Source organism: Salvelinus alpinus, chromosome 6, assembly GCF_045679555.1.
Source record: "Salvelinus alpinus chromosome 6, SLU_Salpinus.1, whole genome shotgun sequence".
Taxonomy (NCBI): Eukaryota; Metazoa; Chordata; class Actinopteri; order Salmoniformes; family Salmonidae; genus Salvelinus; species Salvelinus alpinus.
The window spans coordinates 23266753-23286679 of NC_092091.1; the positions used below are offsets into that span (position 1 = coordinate 23266753).

Genomic DNA, 19927 nt, shown 5'->3' on the forward strand with positions numbered 1-19927 from the left:
TCTCCCCTTGTTCCCTCCAGATGCTGCCTTCTCCTCTGACTCCTCCTCTCCTGAGAACGTAGAGGACTCAGGGCTGGACTCACCTTCCCATCAGCCCCTGGGACCCTCCCCTGAGCCGGCTGGTTGGGCAGCGTGGCCGTCAGCAAGTCAGAATAAAGAACCAGCAGGACTGGGCAGGCCAGAAGACCCCTTCCTCACTGTCTTTAGAGACCCCTCCCCGGAACACAGCCCCCACCCCCAGGACAACCCTGCCAGTATCTGGGCAGCTGATCCACGATCCTCCCGCCCCCCTCCAGACATGGACCCCTCAGCCCTCTGCTTCCCGGCCTTCTCCCAGTCCTTGGCCCCTCCAGAGCTGGACCCGGCCCTGTGGAGCTGTAAACACATCCCTCCTGAAGACCCCTTCCTGGCTGCCTTCGAGAGGACCGTCACCCAGGAGACCCTGCCCCCCCCTGACGCCTGGGCCCCCCCACGCCCGCGCCCCTCCAGAGACGGAAGGGGGATAGAGGTACAGGGCGACTCCTTCTCCGGCTCCCTCAGTGACAGTAAAACCCTCCCCTCCTCCTGCTCTCGCAAGGACAGGGACAGGAAACGAGACCGTAGTGCCCCGCCCCCAGAATCACCTGACGATCCATTCGCCATCACTATGATTGGCAGCCCCACCCACCAGTCAGCCCTAGCTGCCGCGACAGGAATCCTGACCCACGTCGTCAGCAGTAGTAGGCTGACCCCCAACTCCAACTCCCTCCCATTATCCCATCCTAAGAAGGAGCTGGTGCACTGGAACTCTGTCCACAACCCCTTCCGTGAGGGGACCTCGGCTGGGTCTCTGGCCCTGGGTGGAGTGGTCCGGGAGGGAGGGAGGAAGCACCGTGAGTCACGCAGCGAAAGCGAGCCACGCAGGAGCGGCCTGCCTCTCACACGGTATTCTGGGCCACAGGAGGACCTGTGCTTTTCTACTGATAAAGACCAGAACTGCCTGGACCTGAACACATCACAGCCGCCCTGCAACATGGGCTCACACAAGGGTATGAATGTTGAACACTACACTACTGGCCTCAGATGTCTATGCACTAGCTATATTTTGAGATTGGATTTTCTAAATATATTTTCCCAAATGTACAACTATATTTCACTCTATTCAAAACCCCACTCTGTCTTTTAGACAACTTCCTCTTGTCTTACAGGTTGTAATATTGGTCATGTTCCTCTAGGTTCGAAGCATAGCTTCAGGCAGGACAGTGCAGAGCTGCTGGTGACAGCGCCTCCCAGACCAGCCAGAGCCAAGAGGTCCTCAGGCAGACTGAGTGGCTGTGAGAGAGTGAGTGTCTTCAGGAAAATCAACCAGACTACAGAAGCTCTGGTCTGGTCTCCCAGATCTGTGCATTTCACAGCTATAAGCCTGTAGACAACTACTTACTCTAACTGTTTACTTTGTCCTGTGTGTCTTCAGTCCAGGTCAGTGTGCTCGTCTCCTCAGCCGGAGCCCAGCCCAGACCTCACCTCGTCGTCCTCCTCCAGCCCCAGTGAGTGGGTGGCACAGACACGCGCCCCCAGCCCTGCCAGAGGTGGGCAGCCCTCACCCCTCTCACATCTGCACCAAGACCATGCGCCCCTACACAGTTAGTCTGAACACAACACTTTTTAAACTCGTTTTTTTAAGATACTCAATAGCATAAAGCACTTATTCATAAGGACATTGTGCCTTGAACTTGTCATAGACATAGCTATTCTTCCCACAGTGCATCTGTCTCGCGGACCGAGCCCGATCTCCCTGAGCACCCAAGAGTTATGGCCTGTGGCTGCAGCCATCACAGAATACATCAATGCTTACTTCAAAGGTGGACAACACAACCGGTCAGCATACATAAGCCCTCTGTACACCAGATCCAATGTTATTACCTATTATACACAGGCCTGCTGAAAGCTAAGTGTGTGTATGTTTTTCTTCTCCAGCTGTCTGGTGAAGATCACAGGAGATCTCACCATGTCTTTTCCTGCTGGAATCACTCGTATCTTCACTGCTAACCCAAACGCCCCGGTCCTCAGCTTTCGATTGGTCAACATCTCCCGGGTTAACCACTTTCTGCCCAATCAGAAGCTGCTTTACAGGTAGCTTAATATGAGCTATGGGATTGGTTGTGAGGTTATGATATATAGACAGAATTATGCACACACATCGCAAGGGTAGAAGGCTGTGTTATGATTCTGAATGATCCGATAGCTAGCAACAATGACAAGACGCTGCCATGTTGGGAATCATAGGAAGCTTGTTTCAAATAGTTTATCTGGTTCTTGATACCATGTCTTGTTTTGAGGTGTTTTGGCTTTAACCAAGTCTGACAATACGGCTAAAATTTGCTAACTAACAACTGTAACAATGTAACAAAGTGCTTATTGTGCAAATGTGTTTTCAATTGACATTTAGAGAGAAATATAGTTTACATGTTGTCAATAATCCTATGATTCGAAGCCAACCCAGTCTGTTTTGCCCCGAAGATGCACACGCATAGGTTTTGTTGCTAAACAACACACCTGTCTACAGATTGCTGAAATGGTAAGATATATATGTCTCATTCTCCGGTTTGTGTTATTCTCCACAGTGACCCCTCTCAGAGTGACCCAGACACCAGGGACTTCTGGTTCAACATGCAGGCACTGAACCTTTACCTGCAGAGAGAGGCTGAGCTCAACCCCCTGGCCTCCTACTATAACGTGGCCCTACTCAAATACCAGGTGACTGATGAAGTACAGTGGTACTCTCTTACCCTCTGTCATCTGAAGTTACACAAAAGTCTTCCAAATGACAGCATCAACAACCTCTCCCAACTCTGTTCCTCTCAGGTGTCGTCCCAAGACCCTGGTCGTGCTCCCCTCCTGCTGTCAGCAGAGTGCCAGCGTAGTGGCACGGTGACCCGTGTAGCATTGGACTACCACTGCTGTCCGGCCACCGCCCCCTCCACCCAGCTCACTGCTGTGCAGGTGCTGCTGCCCCTCGACCACACCGCCACAGACCTGCAATGCCAGCCCCCAGCCTCCTGGTGAGTTAGGGTGGGAGTGGGAGGAGGGAATGAAAGGGGGATGTATGGTGGGCGGAGGGATAGAGGTATAGTGACAGTAGGAGAAAGGACAGACTGAAGGTCAGGGAGAAGGTGAGGACAGACTGGGAAAGACGGGGAGAAAGAGAGAAGAGTGGGAACTGGGTTGGCCCCACTGACCCTTTGTCTGCCTTCACAGGAATGCTGAGGAACGACAACTACTGTGGAAACTACCCAACCTCTCCCCTACCAACCACAGCAAAGGTTACTTGTCTGTCTACAGTATATCCACACCCATCTCACTCAATGGCCACATATCAGTCCTATTCTAGCAATATAAATTATAGTTAAGGAAATATAAATGCAGTATAAAGTTCTTTATTCCAAGTCTGGCCCTTGACTACATAATTGCATTGAGTGCCACCCTCTTCTCTATTTTAATATGCAGCCTCTATGAAGGTATCATTATCTTAAATATCAAGATTACCATATGAAAGCTGAGCCTGAGTGGAAGATGGGTCAGTGATAATATAAAGGAGAATTGGCAGGGATTATCATTTAAAAAAAACATTTTAGTCATTAAGCAGATGCTCTTATCCAGAGCAACTTATAATTAGTGCATTCATCTTAAGATGGCTAGGTGAGACAAGACATCACAATCGTACAAAGTAGATTTTCCCTCAACAAAGTATTTCTCAGCCAGTGTTAGTGGGAAAAGACAAGTGCCTTTTTAAAAATAACAAGCCAGTGTTATTAACTTGCTCCTGTTAGTGGAGGGGAACTGAAGAATGTGTCAATTGTTGGTTGTTCCAGGCTCTGGCACTCTGTGTGCCAGCTGGCAGTGCCTGGAGGTTCCTCGTGGACCTCCCCCCAGCCTGGCAGTCCAGTTTGTGGGCTCCGGGGCCTCTCTGTCGGGCATGGATGTGGAGCTGGTGGGCAGTCGCTACCGTATGTCCCTCGTCAAGAAGAGATTTGCCACAGGTACAGTAACACCATATGTTACTAAGCCTGGCCAATAAGATAGTGTGTGGGCCTTGGAGTTTCACAAAAGAATGTATAATAATGGGTTTCACCACGTTTGTGTCTCCTTTGCAGGGAAGTACATGGCAGGCTGCTCCTTGTGAGGAGCAGTAGGAGTGCCCAGGCCATTGATAGGAGTTCCTGGAGTACACATTGCACTTTTAGCCCTCTGGGCCATACTGACCTCCTTCCCCAGGAGGTAGAGGACAGACAGACTGGGATGGGTTTGACATTGGGACCAGACACCGTGCTCACTCATTCTCCTAGCTTTGGAGGAGAATGTGCACTTAACATGTGTATGCTGACCTGAAAGGATCAAGCTCGTTTTCGGACCTAGCCTTTTCTTTTTCAGATCTGCATTGTACACGCAATCCTCACCCTTTCCCAGGGGAGTGTACCCTTCTTTTTTTCTTGTATTGAATCTTGTTTGTTGTGTTTGCGTTGTTCTGTGTGCCTTTTTATATCAGGAGTTTGAAAACTGGATGTAAGAAGTTGGTTTTATTGAAGAGAAAGAATATAAACATACTACTTACGTAATGTCTTGGAACAGAATTTCCATGGAAACTTGAATTTAATGTAAATATAAGGAATATTTCTGCACATATAGACTGAATCATTGTGAGTGGTTACAGTATTAACACTTCATTGGCCTGTAAGACTCATTGAAAAATGTTAGTAAAGCTGTTTTTCCAAAATATACACATTTCATTTGACTTCCTAATTAATAAATGAACGTGGCCAAAAACAGATGGTTTCCACCAATTTATTACACATTGATCAGTACAAAATACAGTTGAACTATGCAGTTTGTTACAGACTGTATGCCCTCAAGCTAGGTAAAGTGTAGTCAAGAATGTTTAAAAATACATAAAAATAAGGGTTCAATATACTTTTAAGAAGAACCAGATTTAGTTCAATAAAAAATAATCCTCAGCCAAAAGTCTAACAGCATTACAAAAAACATTAAAGTTCACATAGAAATTACTTTCCAAAGCACTTAAAAAGGCAAAGTACTGTGACAGGCACAAGTTACAAAGAGCTCAGGATTCTCAAGCTACTACAAACTCTGAGGGGGGGAAGTAAAATTCAACCAAAAGTGTTTAGAAAAAAAGTTCATGTCAATCAGTAATTAAATCAGTTATGTTTTCATAAATAGAAATGGAGATTCTCTCAATATGGACACACGACTGACGGTTAATTGGGCACTTACACCCCAAATATCAACACTGTTACAGTTAAATATTGTTGTGTTGACCATAAGACATAGAAAATGATCAAAACAAGACAACGTCTGCGTCACACACATCAGTCCCAGCCACTAAATAATCAAAGCAAGGAGGACATCCCCTTTTAAAAGCACAAACAGTACAGTATGGGAGGAGAGAAATGATTGGGGAAAGACCAAGTGCTGGATTCAATCCGTATTGCGGAAGATCCGCGTTTAAAAATGTAAAGGTCATTTCCGTTTACCGTGAATGCAGTCTTTGAACGTTGCCTTTCAATTTCAATCTTCCACGATACCGGTGTGATCCAGCCCCATGTGAACACAAAGGCCATTAATAAACACATTTTCTACATCATATTAAGAAATATATTTATGTATGAATGTTTAACAGTTTGTTGGTTTCACACAATCAGTCCTTCTACAGTACAATTGTACGGCTATATAATATGTAATCATCTTTAGAGAAACCGTCTCGAGCCGTTTACACTTTCATATATCGAGCAATAAACTAAACATGGATCAGAATATTTCCCCCTCCAATCAAAATGGAACGAGTCCATTTGAGTAACGGTACCATTAGGGGGGTGAGCCACACTATCTGAACTCAGAGCATCAGTTGAACTGAACAGATGCAATTAGGAGTTTCCTTTTAAGGGTTTTGGCTTCGGAGGTCCAACACTCTTTCACGTTTTGGTAAATACATACTATTTTACGTCCCTTAAGAAATTCGACATACGGCTCCACAAAATGGATGCCAGACAGCTCCAGTTAACCCAGAAGGTAGATCATCATATATATACATACAATCTGGTGGTTTCCTGAACACAGTCCACCACTCTCCTTTCAGTCCTTAAAACATCAATCTAAAGGTCTCATCAATATAGATGCAACTGGCTTGTCCTAGACTCTGGGGTGTGACATCTAGAAACCCCCAAAGTTCTAGAGTCATGGATCAATGAGACCAGCATTGTGTGCATCCTGAAATTGAGTTGATGCCAAACAGCATCATAGAATAGTTACAATTTGGATGAAAACTGATATATATATACATGGAGAAGGTTACTTGAGTATGGGGGAGTTAACAGTGGCTACTCTTTTATAGTTGCCTCATAAGAACAGAGCAGAGCATAGAAAAGGAGGTAACTAATCATCTCATACGGCCAGGGTGTTAGAGGTCCCTGCCATCCCATCAACTATGAGACTAGGGTATTTTTTTCTGCATCAGGCCCTACTGACAGAGCCACGGGAGTGGCCGCGCTGGTGGGAGAGGGACAAGTCCTTTGGGTCAGTTGGTTGCATCAATGTGCGTTGAGGCAACACGTATAGAATAATCCTATTACACCTACAGGTTTAAAGGTGCTTTAGAATGTCTGAGGTTCTGAAACAATACATTCATACTGCGGTAGAGGCACAGCTGAGGGAGGAGATAGACATCTGTAGTAGTGGTGGTTAAAGAGTTAGCATCTAAGGCACTGGAATTACACTATGGCACAGCTAATAAAGGATAAGAAACACACCACTCATACAAAGTTACATGTATCCAACATGGGTACTGCACAAAGTCATCCTTATTCACAGTTGCAAAACAGGAAAAAAACAAAGAAAATAAATTTGAACTGTATACCCCTGTCAGGTCAAACCAGACCCCCTTGGTGAGCATTCATTGTTTTCCCTGGGATAAAGAGTCCCCCTTTAAATACACTAACTTGGAGGAGTGGTTGGGTAGGGGCTGAGCCTGCTGCTCTTCTCTATATACACTGAACAAACTCGCTGTGTAGCAGGCTGGGCTAGCGGCTCAGTGTGCTGACAGGACCAGGAGAGCCCAGAGCTTCAGCAGGGCTCCTGAGAGAGGGTCACGGGCCTCATCTGGTCTCAGATCTCTTGCAGCGAGTGGTTGATTTCGATCCTCTCCCTTTTCACAGCCGGCTCGTTGGGCCCTCGGCCCTCGTCACTTCCCATGTCACTCATGTCGTCTGAGAAGGACGGGTCTGAGATAGAAACAGAGGTTAACAAAAAGGTAAGGTCTAAATTTATACCACATTGAGACATAGGGGACAGCAAGTCAAACACTAGGAGCCAGGAAGAGTAGACCAACCTTTATCCATGAGCATGGGCAGCATCGAGTTTAGGTCACTGAACTGTGTTTCACAAGAAAGGAGAAATTGTATTAGTAATGGGCTAATACAGATTTACATGCTGTCAACAGGCCATTTACCTATAACCAGAAACTCACCATACAACCTGGTGTGCGATAAAATATGCATAATTATTACGCAGGAGTTCCACAGGATAGCTCAAGGAAACTGGTACATGAAAGGCTGCCCACTCACTTCTCCCATGACAGCGATGGGCGTCTCTCCGGTTGCCTGGGCGACGCGGTGCTCCACCAGGTAGAACATGTACTCGTCGTAGAGCAGCCTGATGAGATGGAAGGAGCCGAAACTAGCAGCACTACGCAGGGTCAGGTCCCTGATCACCATGGAGCTGGAGGAGGGGAGAGAGGGAGGAGGCAATCAGAGAGAAATTACATTAACACAGCCCCAATGAGCTTCAATCTGCCAAAGCCACATGAAGCTAACCACCACAATTCATCAGCCTGAAAATACTACCACACCTTAGTGAAAATGCATACTGTATATATACAGGTAACTGCCAAAATAAAAGAAACGCCAACATACAGTGTCTGAATAGGGCATTAGGACACCATGAGCCAGAACAGCTTCAATGCACCGTGGCATAGATTTTACAAGTGCTGGAACTCAATTGGAGGGATGTGACAATTCTTTCACGAGAAATACCATCATTTGGTGTGTTGTTGATGGAAAACGCTGTCTCAGGCACCACTCCAGTGTTAAGTGTTCAATTGGGTTGAGATCTGGTGACTGAGACACACACCCTTTAAACCCCCTATGCTCCTTTGAGACCCCTCTTTCAAAGTCCCTGAGATCTCTTCTAGCCATGCTAGCCAAAATACTTTTTATACATGACCCTAAGCATGATGGGATGTTCATTGCTTAATTAACTTAGAACCAGAACTGTGTGGAAACAACTGCTTTCAAAAATACTTATTTTGGCAGTCACACACACACACACACACACACACACACACACACACACACACACACACACACACACACACACACACACACACACACACACACACACACACGGTATTAAGACCCCTTGACTTTCCACATTTGTTACGTTAAATGCATTGAAATTATGGATTAAATAAAATATTTCCCTCAGCAATCTACACACAATACCATTTAATGACAAAGTGAAAAGTTTAGCCCTTTGCTATGAGACTCGAAATTGAGCTCAGATACATCCTGTTTCCATTGAGCATCCATCTACAACTTGATTGGAGTCCACCTGTGGTAAATTCAATTTCTTGGACATGATTTGGAAAGGCACACACCTGTCTATATAAGATCCCACAGTTGACAGTGCATGTCAGACCAAAAACCAAGCCATGAGGTCAAAGGAATTGTCCGTAGAGCTTCGAGACAGGATAGTGTCGAGGCACAGATCTGGGGAAGGGTACCAAAACAATTCTGCAGCATTGAAGGTCCCCAAGAACACAGTGGCCTCCATCATTCTTAAATGGAAGAAGTTTGGAACTACCAAGACTCTTCCTAGAGCTGGCCGCCTGGCCAAACTGAGCAATCGGGGGAGAAGGGCCTTGGTCAAGGAGGTGACCAAGAACCCGATGGTTACTCTGACAGAGCTCCATAGTTCCTCTGTGGAGATGGGAGAACCTTCCAGAAGGACAACCATCTCTCCAACAATCAGGCCTTAATGTTAGAGAGGCCAGATGGAAGCAACTCCTCAGAGTCAGGGACTGGGAGGCTATTCAGGATCGAGGGAAAGATGAACGGAACAAAGTACAGAGAGATCCTTGATGAAAACCTGCTCCAGAGCGCTCAGGACCTCAGACTGGGGTGAAGGTTCACCTTCCAACAGGACAAATACCTTAAGCACACAGCCAAGACAACGCAGGATTGGCTTCGGGACAAGTCTCTAAAAGTCCTTGAAGTAGCCCAGCCAGAGCCCGGACTTGAACTTGATTGAACATCTCTTGAGAGACCTGCAAATAGTTGTGCAGCGACGCTCTCCATCCAATTTGTCAGAGCTTGAGAGGATCTGCAGAGAAGAATGGGAGAAACTCCCCAAATACAGGTGTGCCAAGGTGTGAAAAGACTCAACGCTGTAATCGCTGCAAAAGGTGCTTCAACAAAGTACTGCGTAAAGGGTCTGAATACTTATGTAAATGTCTAAACCTGTTTTTGCTTTGTCATTATGGGGTATGGTGTGTAGATTGAGGGGGGGGGAAAGATTTAATCAATTTTAGAATAAGGCTTTAACGTAACAAAATGTGGAAAAAGTCAAGGGGTCTAAATACTTTCCGAAGGCACACAGTGGCCTCATACATACAGTACCACCCAAACGTTTGGACACCTACTCATTCAGGGGTTTTTCTTTATTTGTACTATTTTCTACATTGTAGAATAATAGTGAAGACATCAAAACTATGAAATAACACATATGGAATCATGTAGTAAACCCCCAAAAACTTTTTGCCATGATGACAGCTTTGCACACTCTTGACATTCTCTCAACCAGCTTTATGAGGTAGTCACCTGGAATGCATTTCAATTAACAGGTATGCCTTGTTAAACATAAATTTGTGTAATTTATTTCCTTCATGCAATCAGTTGTGTTGTGACAAGGTAGAGGTGGTATACAGAAGATAGCCCTATTTGGTAAAATACCAAGAACAGTTCAAATAAGGAAAGAGAAACGACAGTCCATCATTACTTTAAGACATGAAGGTCAGTCAATCAGGAACATTTCAAGGACTTTGAAAATGTCTTACAGCGCAGTTGCAAAATCCATCAACTACTATGATGAAATTGGCTCTCATGAGGACCACCACAGGAAAGGAAGACCCAGAGTAACCTCTGCTGCAGAGGATAAGTTCATTAGAGTTAACTGCACCTCAGATTGCAGCCCAAATAAATGTTTCACAGAGTTCAAGTAACAGACACATCTCAACTTCAACTGTTCAGAGGAGACTGCGTGAATCAGGCCTTCATGGTTGAATTGCTGCAAAGAAACCACTACTAAAGGACACCAATAATAAGAGATTTGATTGGTCCAAGAAACACGAGCAAAGGACATTAGACCGTTGGAAATCTGGCCTTTGGTCTGATGAGTCCAAATGTGAGATTTTTTGTTCCAACCGCCGTGTCTTTGTGAGACGCACGGGTGAACGGATGATCTCCACATGTGTATTTCCCACCGTAAAGCATGTAGGTGAAGGTGTGGTGGAGTGGGGTTGCTTTGCTGGTGACACTGATTTATTTAGAATTCAAGGCACAATTAACCAGCATGGCTACCACAGAAATCTGCAGCAATACACCATCTCAGACTGGTTTGCGCTTAGTGGGACTATCATTTGTTTTTCAACAGGACAATCACCGAAACACACCTCTAGGCTGTGTAAGGTCTATTTGACCAACAAGGAGAGTGATGGAGTGCTGCATCAGATGACCTGGCCTCCACAATCACCAGACCTCAACCCAATTGAGATGGTTTGGGATGTGTTGGACTGCAGAGTGAAGAAAAAGCAGCCAAGTGCTCAGCATATGTGGGAACTCCTTCAAGACTGTTGAAAAAGCATTTCAGGTGAAGCTGGTTGAGAATGCCAAGAGTGTGCAAAGCTGTCATCAAGGCAAAGGGTGGCTACTTTGAAGAATCTAAAATATATTTTGATTTGTTTAACACTTTTTTGGTTACTACATGATTCCATGTGGTACTTCATAGTTTTGATGTCTTCACTATTATTCTATAACATAGAAAATCGTAAAAATAAAGAAAAACCCTTGAATGAGTAGGTGTGTCCAAACTTTGACTGGTACTGCACACACACACACACACACACACACACACACACACACACACACACACACACACACACACACACACACACACACACACACACACACACACACACACACACACACACACACACACACACACACACACTGCTATTTCAGCCACACCCGTTGCTGACAGGTGTATAAAATCGAGCACACAGCCATGCAATCTCCAAAGACAAACATTGGCAGTAGAATGGCCTTACTGAAGAGCTCAGTGACCTTCAACGTGGCACCGTCATGGGATACCACCTTTCCAACAAGTTAGTTTGTCAAATTTCTGCCCGACCTCATTAATGCTCTAGTGGCTGAATGGAAGCAAGTCCCCGCAGCAATGTTCCAACATCTAGTGGAAAGCCTTCCCAGAAGAGTGGAGGCTGTTAAGGCAGCTAAAGGGAGGACCAACTCCATATTAATGCCCATGATTTTGGAATGAGATGTTCGACGAGCAGGTGTCCACGTACTTTTGGTCATGTAGTGTATCTATCTTTAGAGACTGATCCATCTATCAACATTATCTATCTATCGAGGTCTGTCTGTCTATCGAGGTCTGTCTGTCTGTCTAGATGGGGTCCATACCTGTAGAAGGACCACTTCAGCAGGAACTGTCTTGCAGCCCTGGGGAAGCTGGTGCTGCCCTCGTGGGGCTTGAGCACCTGGTTGACCACGTTGTCCAGCCAGGCGGCCCACTGGTCCAGAGAGCTCTGCTGCTGCAAGGTCACCTTGAAGTCCTGCTCCAGCCGCTGGACCACAGTCTCGTCACACTGGCATACCCACGACGCCTGCTCCTGTAGACCAACAACACACACACCCCAAGTCTGAGAGGATTTACAAGGTACAGGTACAAACAGAAAGGCATGCACACACATGGACACACACACACACACACACACACACACACACACACACACACACACACACACACACACACACACACACACAGTGGGAAGAAAACACTTCCAACAAAGATGAACCCAAGGAATTATTAGTTCCATGGTCCTACCTGTACGTTGGCGAAGTCGACGCGGTTGAGGTCGCTGAGCATCTGATTGATCTGTGAGGTGTTCTGCAGCACGGCGCGGGCTGCCTGGGCCAGGTGGTTCAGAGAGGTGTACCGACGCAAGGTCTGAGCAAATGCACTCACCACCGCTGCCTACAGCACATACAAGAGATGGTTAACTTCACCTGGGAATGTATCGCGTGTAATGTATATCTGCGAGTTCAGCTGTCTGCAGAAAGACTACGAGGGTGTTGGAAGGTGTTTTGTACCTTGGTGCGTACAATCTCATTGGGAAAGTCGCTCATGGCTGTGGTCAGCCAGCCCTCCAGACTCTTGGCAAAGTTGCGAATGGCCTGAGTGAGAGTACCTGCAATAAAAAAAAACATCAGCTGGGATAAATACAATACATTGAGTGCGATAATGATAATGTTATTATAATGTAGTAATGCTGAAGGTAGGCAGGTGTACTGACTGGGGACAGGGCGTAGCACGTCAGGGATGAGGATCTCCACCAGGGCCTGGTACAGGATATGGTCACAGCTCCTCATCCACAGCTTGACAGGCTCATACTTGCACAGAGCCATCAGCTTCTCCCTTGGGATCACGCCCTCCATGTCCTCATCACTGTACACACACACAAAAATCACTAAAAGCACAGTTTTCAATCACAGAAAACATACATGCATATAAAGCGTGAAAGCAAATGTTTTCCTAATTCAAATATTACTTTCTCAATCCTCTGTTGTCTGACCTGTTGGGGATGGTGATGGTTACGTCACTAGATGGCGCTGTTGAATACCAGAAGGTCTGCCACAGCTTCTCAATGTAGTGGAACTGGAGGTTCATCACCACATCCAGAGTAGCCTACGGGGGAGAGGAGGAGGAGGGGAGACGGGAAGGACAAAACACAGAGCTGAGCCATGGCAACCAGACACACAACAAAGTTTCTCTGCAGCAGCCTCCCGACTGGTTAGAGGCTGAGTCCAAGCTAAACGCTGCCTTCCTTCCAACCCATTGATCCCAAATCAGAACAGATAATATTTGAGTGATATTTACTAGGAATTCAACTGTAACATGGCTTTAACAGGGACTATAGTGTGTGCTGTAAGTGTGTAGCTCCCTGCAATATTGGGCAGCCTCAACTCCACACGGCTTCCTCATTCCTGTTTGAACTCTCACATACCGAGTTCTGAGCATGTGCTACACACTATAATCAACACGCCAATCAAATCTCCACATGACAGATTTACTATACTAAAGATTTACCAACTCACTATACAATTTCCCAGTAACATTATGGGCTAAAAGAAGACAACTTCACTTTGACAACGTCAAAAATAATTGAAATGGCCACAGATATAGCCTAAGGTATGTTTAAATATGGCATAATATAGACAGTCAAGCCACAGTCAACCCTCAGTAACAGAGCAGCAGTGAACCTCCTGTATGTTCTGTCTATCAGTGCTCTGTGATTAGTGGTAGTGTCTCTATTCACTCTTCACACCATGCCCAGAGATTCTCCTTTGGCAGGACATGCTCCCAGTCTCCAGTTACAGCCCGGCACAGTATAGGCTTTCCTTCAATCACATGATATGTTTTTGCTTCCTCTCCAAGGATCACTATGGTAACCGTGTTTACCGTTGCTCTGGGCAACAGCTTAAACACTAAACTCCAAAACAAAAAGAAGAATTCCCCTGCCCCTACAAACAAGCGTTTTGCCTCCCCAGTTTCGACACACAGGAAAAACAGCATGCTTTAGAAACTATGGCTAGAGTGAGAGAGAAAAGGGAGAGGGAGAGAAAAGAATGACAGATGACTGAGGTTCCTTAACACTGCCCCCACACACATACACTTCTTTATGTGGTTTTACCTGATTTATTCATTTCCTTCCGCGCTGGAGTTTTTATTGCTCATTTTATCATTCAACTCAACAAAAGCATGCTTAATTGGTGTGTCTGATAGCAGGATATTTGGTTCTTATCAATAACTGTGACATATAATAATAAATGCATGTATGGGCGCCAAAGTGAATGAATATGAATGTGTATAGAGGTAATTAATGCTTTGCTTGTATGAAACAAAATGTTCCGACCATAAGGTGCTACAGAGGGTAGTGAGTACGGCCCAGTACATCGCTGGGGCCAAGCGTCCTGCCATCCAGGACCTACAGTGCCTTCAGAAAGTATTCAGACCCTTTGACTTTTTCCACATTTTGTTACGTTACAGCGTAACAATATTCTAAAATTGCTTAAATAAAAAAAATATCCTCAGCAATCTACACACAATACCCCATAATAACAAAGCGAAAACAGGTTTATAAATGTTTGCTAATTTCTTTAAAAAATATATTTAAAAAATACCTTATTTACATAGGTATTCAGACCCTTTGCTAGGACACTTACCACAGGTGGACTCCAATCAAGTTGTAGAAACATCTCAAGGATGATCAATGGAAACAGTATGCACCGGAGTTCAATTTCAAGTCTCATAGCAAAAGATCTGAATACCTATGTAAATAAGGTATTTCTGTTTAAAATGTTTAATAAATTTGCAAAAATGTTTAAAAACCTGTTTTCACTTTGTCATTATGGGGTAATATTATATGTGTGGATTTCTGATGATTTTGTTTTATTTAATGCATTTTAGAATAAGGCTGTAACGTAACAAAATCTGGAAAAAGTCCAGGGTTCTGAATACTTTCCGAAGGCACTGTACATGTACAAATTACCTCGACTAACCTGTACCCCCACACATTGACTCGGTATCGGTACCCCATGTATATAGCCTTTTTACTTTTGTTTATTTAGTAAATGTGTTCTTAACTCCATTTCTTGAACTGCATAGTTGGTTAAGGGCTTGTAAGTAAGCATTTCACGGTAAGTTCTACACCTGTCTGCATCGGCGCATGTGACAAATAAAATGTGATTTAATTTGAAACAGAAAATCTACAGCTGTATTTCTACTGAAAGCAGCGTGAGGAATAAGTTATTCCTGGACCTACACCTTGATTTGTCCTTTGTATGCTTGTTACCTTTATTTTAAATAGTACATTTCATTTACCATCAATAATCCTCCTAGTATAAAGTTAACAGATGGTTGTTTGCTCACAAAGAGAAAAGCGCATAAACATTAAACACACAGAAACACACAGAGAGCTGTGAGAGTGACAGAAATGCGCCGGCCAGACAAAGGCAGGAGCCCATGTGCCTGTCCAATGACTAGGCAACACAAAGGCCCACGGGGAGGCGAGCACAAAAAGACACCAAGATGTCCGCCCAGCGCGCTGAAAGGTTAATTGGCATGTCTTGAAAGCTGAGCTGAGATGAAAGGAGGCTGGAACAAAAGGAGCGTGGTGTGGCTGGACAGAGGGAGGCCACGGATAATATGATAAACCCACGGCTTCAGTGCTTTAATTAAGCTTTTCAGGGCACCTCTCCCTTTCGGTCTCTCCTTCTCTCTCTATAGCTTGGAAAGTCCTGCAAAAATGTACATTACACATTTCACCCCCTCCCTCATCACTGTATCCCATCCAGGGAGTTGGTATTCTCTTCGGTCACATTCAACAGTAACTAAGGATGTGTTCTAGCACCAGCTCGAAATGTCTTTTCCCCCATACATAATTTCATCAAATTTGCAGTGCCGTCGACTAGGACAGGATACCTGTTGAGGGCTGCAGTCTAATCGCTCTCGCTGGCAGCGCGTGTTGCACCAAACCAGACCACACCAGAGCAGTGCAGAGTTTGCAGCTAGTTGGCGCTGCGTCGCACATACCTCACAGTGGTCCCTGTACAGGTTCTGCAGCTTCTTCACATCATTTATGTTGATACGCTCGGGGAGGGGCTGGGTGCCCAGGTCAGGGGTGGGGAACGGGGGCAGGACATGTGACACATCTGCGGACACGATGACACACGGTCAAATCCCAAACAACAACAAAGAGGTGTTTAGTAATAATAATGTTAAGTGACATAATTACATTTTGCATCCAGTGATTAAACTGGGCTGGCCCTACCCTAGGCTACCATGCAAGCAGTCTAAAAGCCTTTTATCATGACTGTTTTATCCTCAGTGTTCACAAACTATGGAATTAATGCGAGCTCTGTTTTGGTACAGGGGACCTGATGGTCTCTCAGTGTTACATTGTGGCCAGCGGAGCTTCTTACCAATGTACTGCTGGTGGTGCTGGCTCTGGGCTGCCACAGACTGCTCTGGGGTGCTGGCTGAGTGCTGGGAGCCTCCTGACAGGCTGTCTCCCATGCCATCCACCTTCTGGAGGGGCTTGAACCTGCGGAAAGGGGAGAGGGCAGCACAGCTATGTTGGGTGGGGCTGGGAAGAACTAAAGGATGACTGGGAGAGGAGAGGAAGCACAAACGAGGAGAGGAGAGAGTGGAGAATAAAGGCAGGTGTGAGGTTAAATAAACCATGTATCTGAAATGAGGACGAGTGCACCACTTCACTCCATTACAGATGGATTTCAAAATCCACAAAAGTCATTTGGGCAGAGGCAGGGGGACATGAAGTGAAATGTTCAAAGAATATCAAAAGGAACTGGATTAAAGCTTTGTCAGACAGTATGGACAGATGAGAGAGAAAGAGAGAAGAGGTGGAGGATGTGAGCGGGAGGGTTCACCTCTGTTTCTGGTGCATGGGTTGCTGTCTCATGGCCATGTACTGAGAGTCCTCTTGCAGTCTGTTGAGTGGTGAGTCTGGCTTCAGCCTGATGCCATAGTAGTGGTACTTGGAGTTGCCCCTGGAACAAACAGGAACATGGGGGGTTAATAAGGAAATTGTAATCAGCTTCGTAATCTGTCTTATCATCATCAGAATAAATCCTCACTATCAGCATCATCAATCAATCTTTCTAATCTATCATTAACATTATCCTACACCTGCCCTTCATTACCATCACGGACATACCTAGTGCCGAGGCGGCGGGTCCTGAGGCCCATGAAGACCGAGCGGATGAGTTTCCCGAAGGAGGCAGCGTTGACCGGGTCCAGTTTCTGCTCCTGACAATGGCGCAGGTAGTGGTTGTAGAGGGAGCTCCGGGGCAGGCTCACCCCCTCCGCTGTCTCATAGTTATCCAGCAGCCACTGCAGCTACACACACACACACAGCACAGAGACACACCGTCAGTCACCTACTGGACACCTACTGCTGCACTCTGATCCTCACAGTACCTCAGAGGAGGCTGGTGGGAGGAGCTATAGGAGGACAGGCTCATTGTAATAGCTGGAATGGAATAAATGTAACGGTATCAAACATCAAAAATATTGAAATCACTCGTTTGCCTCCGTTCCATTAATTCCATTCCAGCTATTACAATGAGCACGTCCTCCTATAGCTCCTCCCACGAGCCTCCTCTGCAGTACCTCCATCCTGCAGCTGTCTGCCCAAGGAGATGGAGAGCACTGCCTTCTATTATCCCATCAAAGGACAGCAGAAACACACACACACACACACATTTTGTGAGTTTAAACATGAGGGTGAGAATTTAGATTTTGGCTTAAAACTGTCAGGGGGGGGGTGAATTAGTGTATTTGATGTGATAATTGCTCCTTCATTGCCTCATCAGAAGACCACATATTATACCTGTTCACTAGAGCAATATAGAACTCTGCTCACCCCTACTCTCCAATAGAAAGGACTTCCCTGTCTGTGTGGCTGGTGATTGGTGGAGAGGTAAAGGGAAGATGATCGCCAGTTGGAATATAAATAAATACAAGCTGTGGGGATGGATATTTTTCTCCATTAACAGGTTGGCCAGACTGAGTGTGGCAGACACAGCATGAAGTGGACTAGAGACTTGATGACAATAATATGACTGTCAGGAGCTGCTTGATGATTTAGAGATTCTAGATAGGTGACCAAGGGTTAAGACCGGGAATGGAGAAGAACCCCCTAGCGTCCAATGAAATAGCTGATTTGAATGGCAGCTCTGGTAAAGTAGTGGTTGAAAAGGAGGGAGGGCGTTGTGTGGATATAACAATCACATAGCGGACATGATGTGGAGGATGGGGAATCTGAAAACGCAAGAGGTTAAATATGCATAGCTTTTGTCAAGACATGGCCAAGGCAAGCCCAGCCAGCAGCAAGTCCCACAATCAACAAGTTGTGGTTGAGCAACAAGCGGCAGCAGATGCAAGGAAAGTCTATGGTCAGACGACAATGTAGTGATTTATGCCACAGCACCGTGAGGCTAGCATTAGCAGAAGTCTGTCAGTATGTTCCCTTCAGCAGTAAGAGAAGATATCTCAGTGACAAGTGGTAGTGTAGCCCACAGCCAGGGAGACAAAGGCGGGCCTTTCTAGTCCTTTTCAAAGAAAGTTCCTGTTTGACTTACATGGCTGTTGAGCAGGCTGCTTTTGTGAGTTGCAATCCCTTCAGACTTTTGGAGGTTTTCAATCGCCATTTCAAGCTAAAGAAAAAAAAGGAGCATGCAAAAAAATAATTAAAAACGGGAGGAAGCAAAAAAGGAGGGAAACGAAAAAGAGAGGGAGAGAGGAGTTGAGGTGAAGGGGGGTAGACAGAGAAAACAAAATCACAAAACAGAAAGGAAATAAGACGGTTAGCTGCAGCCAGATCTCTACATTTCTATTACACTCAGTCAGTCTTGCGACCAAATTCATTATTGGCTGACAAAAGCATGCAAATGAGGGGGGACTCAAGGGGTTAAGCTGCTGACTGAAGGCATTCCTGGTTTGACACTATGCAAATGCACTCCGCAAACAGGGCCACGTCACACCATGCACAGTGACAATGAGTCAACAAATTCCACCTTTCCCCCAAAATAATCATCACACAATGCAAAACATGACCAGTTATATGGAATGGTCGGTCACTGTTGCAATACAAAATGTATTAGACCGACTGGCCTAATACAAAACACATCTTACAGGAGATATAGATTTCCATATCATCCCCCTCTTTTCTTTCCGTTTGTTATCCAAAAGGAACCATTTCAATGAATTTACCAGATCATTTAGATATTTTTCTGCGGTATCATGGACTAGAGAAAATAGAGAGAAGATAAACTAGCGGGCATAGTGAATGATAAAACCTGGGACTGGGCTTGCTTTAAAGAGGGGGGGAGAAAAGACACCCACAGAAAGATGCGTGGTACAGTGGCCAAACTTGAGAAGAAAAAGAGCAGGCATCGTTCCAAGGCCTTAAAAAGTCTCCCAAGGGCTGTTGGCCAAATGGTAATGAGGCCGAGGGGTTGCTTTGTTTCGCAGGGCGCTCAAGTGCCTGTGAAAAACTCTAAAACAAGGCAGCACTGAATTATTTAAGCCAGCCTGCGCCCTGCTTCCCCTGTCCTGCTCTTCCCGTAAAGCCATGGGGCACTGGGGAGGTTGAGGCCCACCCCATACTCAGGTTTCCCTGAGGCTCAGCAGATAGGCCAGGCAAGCAGGTGTGATGACAGTCACGCCAGCGTGCGTCACAGCCACGGCAGCGTAAGGCAGGGCAATTTGTCTGCTAGGGCAGAGCAATTTGTTTGTTGGTGTAACTAATAATTTAGACACGCTTCATATACTGTAGGATACTTTAATCCGTACACGGCTTAAAAAGCTGTTTAGTAAAGGCAACCATAAACCATCCCTCGTATATGTAATGATTTGGAATTACTGACTCTCAGACATGGGCATTCATTTCTCAACTGTTGGTGCCTCTACTACAGTTGAAGTCGGAAGTATACATACACTT

At 45.6% G+C, this 19927-nt stretch overlaps 2 protein-coding genes across 8 annotated transcripts in view; one reads left to right on the plus strand and one right to left on the minus strand.

Annotated features, from left to right (window-relative positions):
• LOC139578394 (F-BAR domain only protein 1-like) overlaps positions 1–4805 on the plus strand; it is a 42461-nt gene extending 37656 nt beyond the window's left edge. For 2 of the 4 annotated variants that reach the window (XM_071405905.1, XM_071405908.1), the window contains 10 exons: positions 21–1028; positions 1188–1321; positions 1454–1622; positions 1743–1857; positions 1957–2112; positions 2604–2736; positions 2845–3041; positions 3238–3302; positions 3852–4019; positions 4134–4805. In XM_071405905.1, the coding sequence (XP_071262006.1) occupies positions 21–1028; positions 1188–1321; positions 1454–1622; positions 1743–1857; positions 1957–2112; positions 2604–2736; positions 2845–3041; positions 3238–3302; positions 3852–4019; positions 4134–4162 (2174 nt within the window). In that variant the 3' untranslated portion in view covers positions 4163–4805. The remainder of the gene's footprint in view (positions 1–20; positions 1029–1187; positions 1322–1453; positions 1623–1742; positions 1858–1956; positions 2113–2603; positions 2737–2844; positions 3042–3237; positions 3303–3851; positions 4020–4133) is intronic. The other 2 variants (XM_071405907.1, XM_071405906.1) reach the window with 2 other exon arrangements.
• Positions 4806–4807: 2 nt separating this feature from the next.
• LOC139578396 (DNA-binding protein RFX2-like) overlaps positions 4808–19927 on the minus strand; it is a 57929-nt gene continuing 42809 nt past the window's right edge. The window contains exons 6-18 of one of the 4 annotated variants that reach the window (XM_071405910.1): positions 18567–18641; positions 17141–17322; positions 16854–16973; positions 16386–16507; positions 15997–16115; positions 12977–13089; positions 12698–12849; positions 12495–12592; positions 12229–12378; positions 11805–12013; positions 7614–7767; positions 7379–7421; positions 4808–7271 (exon numbers count right to left, since the gene is read on the minus strand). In XM_071405910.1, coding sequence (XP_071262011.1) covers positions 7156–7271; positions 7379–7421; positions 7614–7767; positions 11805–12013; positions 12229–12378; positions 12495–12592; positions 12698–12849; positions 12977–13089; positions 15997–16115; positions 16386–16507; positions 16854–16973; positions 17141–17322; positions 18567–18641 — 1653 coding nt within the window. In that variant the 3' untranslated portion in view covers positions 4808–7155. Of the gene's footprint in view, positions 7272–7378; positions 7422–7613; positions 7768–11804; positions 12014–12228; positions 12379–12494; positions 12593–12697; positions 12850–12976; positions 13090–15996; positions 16116–16385; positions 16571–16853; positions 16974–17140; positions 17323–18566; positions 18642–19927 lie in introns of all 4 variants that reach the window. The other 3 variants (XM_071405909.1, XM_071405913.1, XM_071405912.1) reach the window with 3 other exon arrangements.